This window comes from Myotis davidii, unplaced genomic scaffold (genome assembly GCF_000327345.1).
Source record: "Myotis davidii unplaced genomic scaffold, ASM32734v1 scaffold358, whole genome shotgun sequence".
Lineage (NCBI taxonomy): Eukaryota > Metazoa > Chordata > Mammalia > Chiroptera > Vespertilionidae > Myotis > Myotis davidii.
Window position 1 is genome coordinate 8,901 of NW_006290768.1, and position 3,421 is coordinate 12,321.

A 3,421-nucleotide genomic window follows, 5' to 3' on the forward strand; every position below is an offset into this window, starting at 1 on the left:
CTATCAAGGAGAGGACCAACCAGGTTTTTGGAAGACATTGGCTTGAGCCCTAGTCAATCACAGGAAGGGGGCGGGGCTTCCAGGATGTCAGGGCCCCATTTAATTTGTCAAGCCCCTGGGAGAGGAAGCATTACCTCCAGGGAATCCCATACATTGCCTTCCCGGAGGGGGGAGGACAGTAGTCCTGGAAACCAAGGGCGGGACCAATGCCCTAATTTACAGGCTCTAGTACAAAATAAAAGTTCGGATCACCAGGTTCAAATATAGGAAGTTTAAGAAAAGCGAGTGCGTTAAACCAAGTGCGGGACTGTCCTGAGTTTACAACTCTGTGTCCCTGCACAGTTTGCAGAATTATGAATCAGGTCCTCAGTGGGGGACCAGGGGGAACCCCCCATTTTTAGGACATTCAACCCTGTCCCATCACCTATGTTCTCGAGAGATCCCAACACAGAGAGAACCCAGAGGAAACCAGGTGTGAAGAGAGGTGAGGGGAGCTGGTTCTGAGAGACAGAGAGGACATTACAGAGATGAGGAAGGGAGAACAAAGAGGAGGGGGCTCCTTCTTTCTTCAGAATTAGAACCAGATACACAGACATAGAAGCAGGGCATGAGCCTCAGGCACATGCGGTGATTGCCTTGTAAAGCACGTTTTAAAAATCAAATGTAAGACGAAAAAACAAAAATCCACGAGGAACCTGTTATTCCAGTTTTAGATAAAGACGGGGTCATTACAGTGCTGTTCTGAACCATATAGTAGCCCGAAGCCAGTGGGAAATCCAGCCCATTCTGGTTGCTTTTTTTTGTTGAAAATTCTGATGCTTTGCTCATCATGGATTATTTTTTAAATATTTCATTGGAATATGATATTTCCTGGTCCCAGATTTTCTGGTGTGCCCTTAAAGCAGTGGTTCTCGACCTTCTGGCCCTTTAAATACAGTTCCTCATGTGGTGACCCAACCATAAAGTTATTTTCGTTGCTACTTCATCACTGTCATGTCGCTACTGTGATGAATCGTCATGTCAATATCTGATGTGCAGGATGGTCTTAGGCGCCCCCCGTGAAAGGGTCGTTCGGCCGCCAAAGGGGTCGCGACCCACAGGTTGAGAACCGCTGCCTTAAAGCTTGTGCTTATAGCCAGTGCCTCGCTGCCCTCCCCCTAGTCCCAGCCCCATTTCCCAGCCCCAGTTTCTATCCTTCAGCTTTGTGCCCGCCCCCAAGGCCACGCAGGCCCCCCCGTGGGCTCCCACCCTCACCCGGGCAGAGAACTGAGCAGAGAGAGCCAGGAAAGTGGGGCTGGTAAGCTGGGAGGGAAGGCTCAGCACCAGGGTCTGGCCCCCGGGACCCTGGATGGAGGGGGAGACAGGGGAGGAGGGGACTCACTTTGCAGGCGAAGGAGGATCTCCTGGGCGGAGCAGCACAGATGGTGAACTTCCTCATCAGGGTGGGGTAAACCTGCCTGCAGTCGTTGTAGGGGATGATTCTGACATTGGAGCACATGAGCGCGCCTGGGTTTCTCACTGCTGGGGAAGGTAGAGGGGAGTCAGGGGCTGGGTCCGGTGGACCTGTGCGTGCTGATGTAAAAGAATGGGGACCCTGGCTATTGAAGGAGGGTGGGCGGGGTGACTCCATATTATGGTCCTGAAAATGTCCCATGGGACTGCTGGTTCTGAGGGAGGAAGGGGCTGGTTGTCTGAACTCCTGGGTTGGAGGGTGGCGGGTGCTGAGGCCAGGACTCCTCTGTTTAAGGGAGGAGGCATCTGCAGGCCAATAGTGGATGCTCTGGCCCTAACCGGTTTGGGTCAGTGGATAGAGCATTGGCCTGTGGACTGAAGGGTCCTGGGTTCGATTCCGGTTAAGGGCATGTACCTTGGTTGCGGGCACATCCCCAGTGGGGGGTGTGCAGGAGGCAGCTGATTGATGTTTCTCTCTCATCGATATTTCTAACTCTCTATTCCTCTCCCTTCCTTTCTGTAAAAAAAATCGATAAAATATATTCTTTAAAAAAATAGTGGTTGGTCTGATGGTGGAGGGGGCTGAGGGCCTGGGCACTTGGATCTGCAAGAGGACGTGGCGGGGCTCTAACCTTGGTCTTGGGGACAGAGGCCTGGGACCCGAGGCTTATGGGACTGGGGGAGGGGTGTCCAGAGGTCAGGGCTCCTGGGTCTGGCTGAGGGAGGAGGGGTGTGTGGGTCTGAGATCTTAGGTTTGTTACCTGTATCCTGTGTCTTAGACAAAAAGGGAGCCGTGGGCTGGGCTATTCCTGGGCCACAGGGGGCGGCCTTACCTCCATCCATGGTGGTGCTGCCCCAGCCAGAAATGGTACAACTGGTGCCAGGCTGTTTGCAGCTGGAGGGCACCTTCATTATCCTCACAGTGGGCGAGAGCTTGGCCGGGCTGCTCAGCTTCAGGAGCATGATGTTGTGAACATTTGTGGTTACGTCATACCGGGGGTGGGTGAAGAACTCTGTGGCCCTGATCTTCTGGGCGTTTCTATCGACTAGAAGATTAGTGCCTATTTGCACAGTGTACTCTCTTGAAAAAAAAAAAAAAGCAGCATTGAGCGGGAGACACTGGGATTGAGAAAGAGGGACATAGACCCAGAGTTAGAGGGACAGAAGCCGAGAAAGAGAAAGAGAGAGATCCCTTTGGCTCGCCTGTCCGGTACCTCGAGTAGCAGTCGGCGACGGTGAGCACCCACTTCTGGTGGATCAGCACGCCTGCACACAGGAACACGTTGTTGTGGTACAGGGCCACCTGCCAGGGTTGGGCGCCTCTTGGACATTGATTTCCATTAATGATCCTCTCCCCGGTATCCTGGGCTGGATGGAGACCTGGGGAGAGCGTGGGTAGCAGGCCTCAGGGGATGGATGCCCAGAGACAGTGATGGAGAGAGAGACAGACAGACAGACAGAGAGGCGTGGTGCAGGGCAGAGGCAGACACAGAGCACAGGGCAGAGGCCACTGCAGACGGAGATGGAGAGAACGGAGGGAGCCGGCTCAGAAGCCCAGGGCAGCAGCTGGTCTGGAGGCAGCCCCAGCTTCTGATGAGACAGACACTGAGGGCACCCAGAGCCCAGGAGTCAGGAGGGAGCAGGAAGAAAGGGGCACAGCCCAGGGGGCGGGTCTCCATGGGAGGAGGCTGCTGCAGGGGAGGGTCCTGACTCAGGGGCTCCTTGGAGAGAGGGAGCCTGGAGAGGGGAGGTAGGGGACTGTGAGGCCCAGGGGCAGGGGCAGGACTCCCAGGGTGGTCCTCACCTTCTTGTCTAGCAGATCCCAGGGCGAAGGACAGCAGTAGGAGCAGCACGGGTGGGAGCCGGGGAACTGCCATGTGTCCTCTCTGAGCCTCTGTGGCTGCCAAGGAGGAGGGGCCTTCTGTGCTGGGGCTGGAAAGACAGAGGGGTCAGGAAGCAGGGCTCCTGG

At 55.2% G+C, this 3,421-nt stretch overlaps 1 protein-coding gene across 1 annotated transcript in view; it reads right to left on the minus strand.

Annotated features, from left to right (window-relative positions):
* Nucleotides 1-3,373, minus strand: part of LOC102764448 (kallikrein-7) — a 3,770-nt gene extending 397 nt beyond the window's left edge. Inside the window, exons 1-4 of the mRNA XM_006763852.2 lie at nt 3,257-3,373; nt 2,667-2,832; nt 2,286-2,533; nt 1,382-1,521 (exon numbers count right to left, since the gene is read on the minus strand). Of these exons, the coding sequence (XP_006763915.1) occupies nt 1,382-1,521; nt 2,286-2,533; nt 2,667-2,832; nt 3,257-3,329 (627 nt within the window). The 5' untranslated portion in view covers nt 3,330-3,373. The remainder of the gene's footprint in view (nt 1-1,381; nt 1,522-2,285; nt 2,534-2,666; nt 2,833-3,256) is intronic.
* Nucleotides 3,374-3,421: the final 48 nt, after the last annotated feature.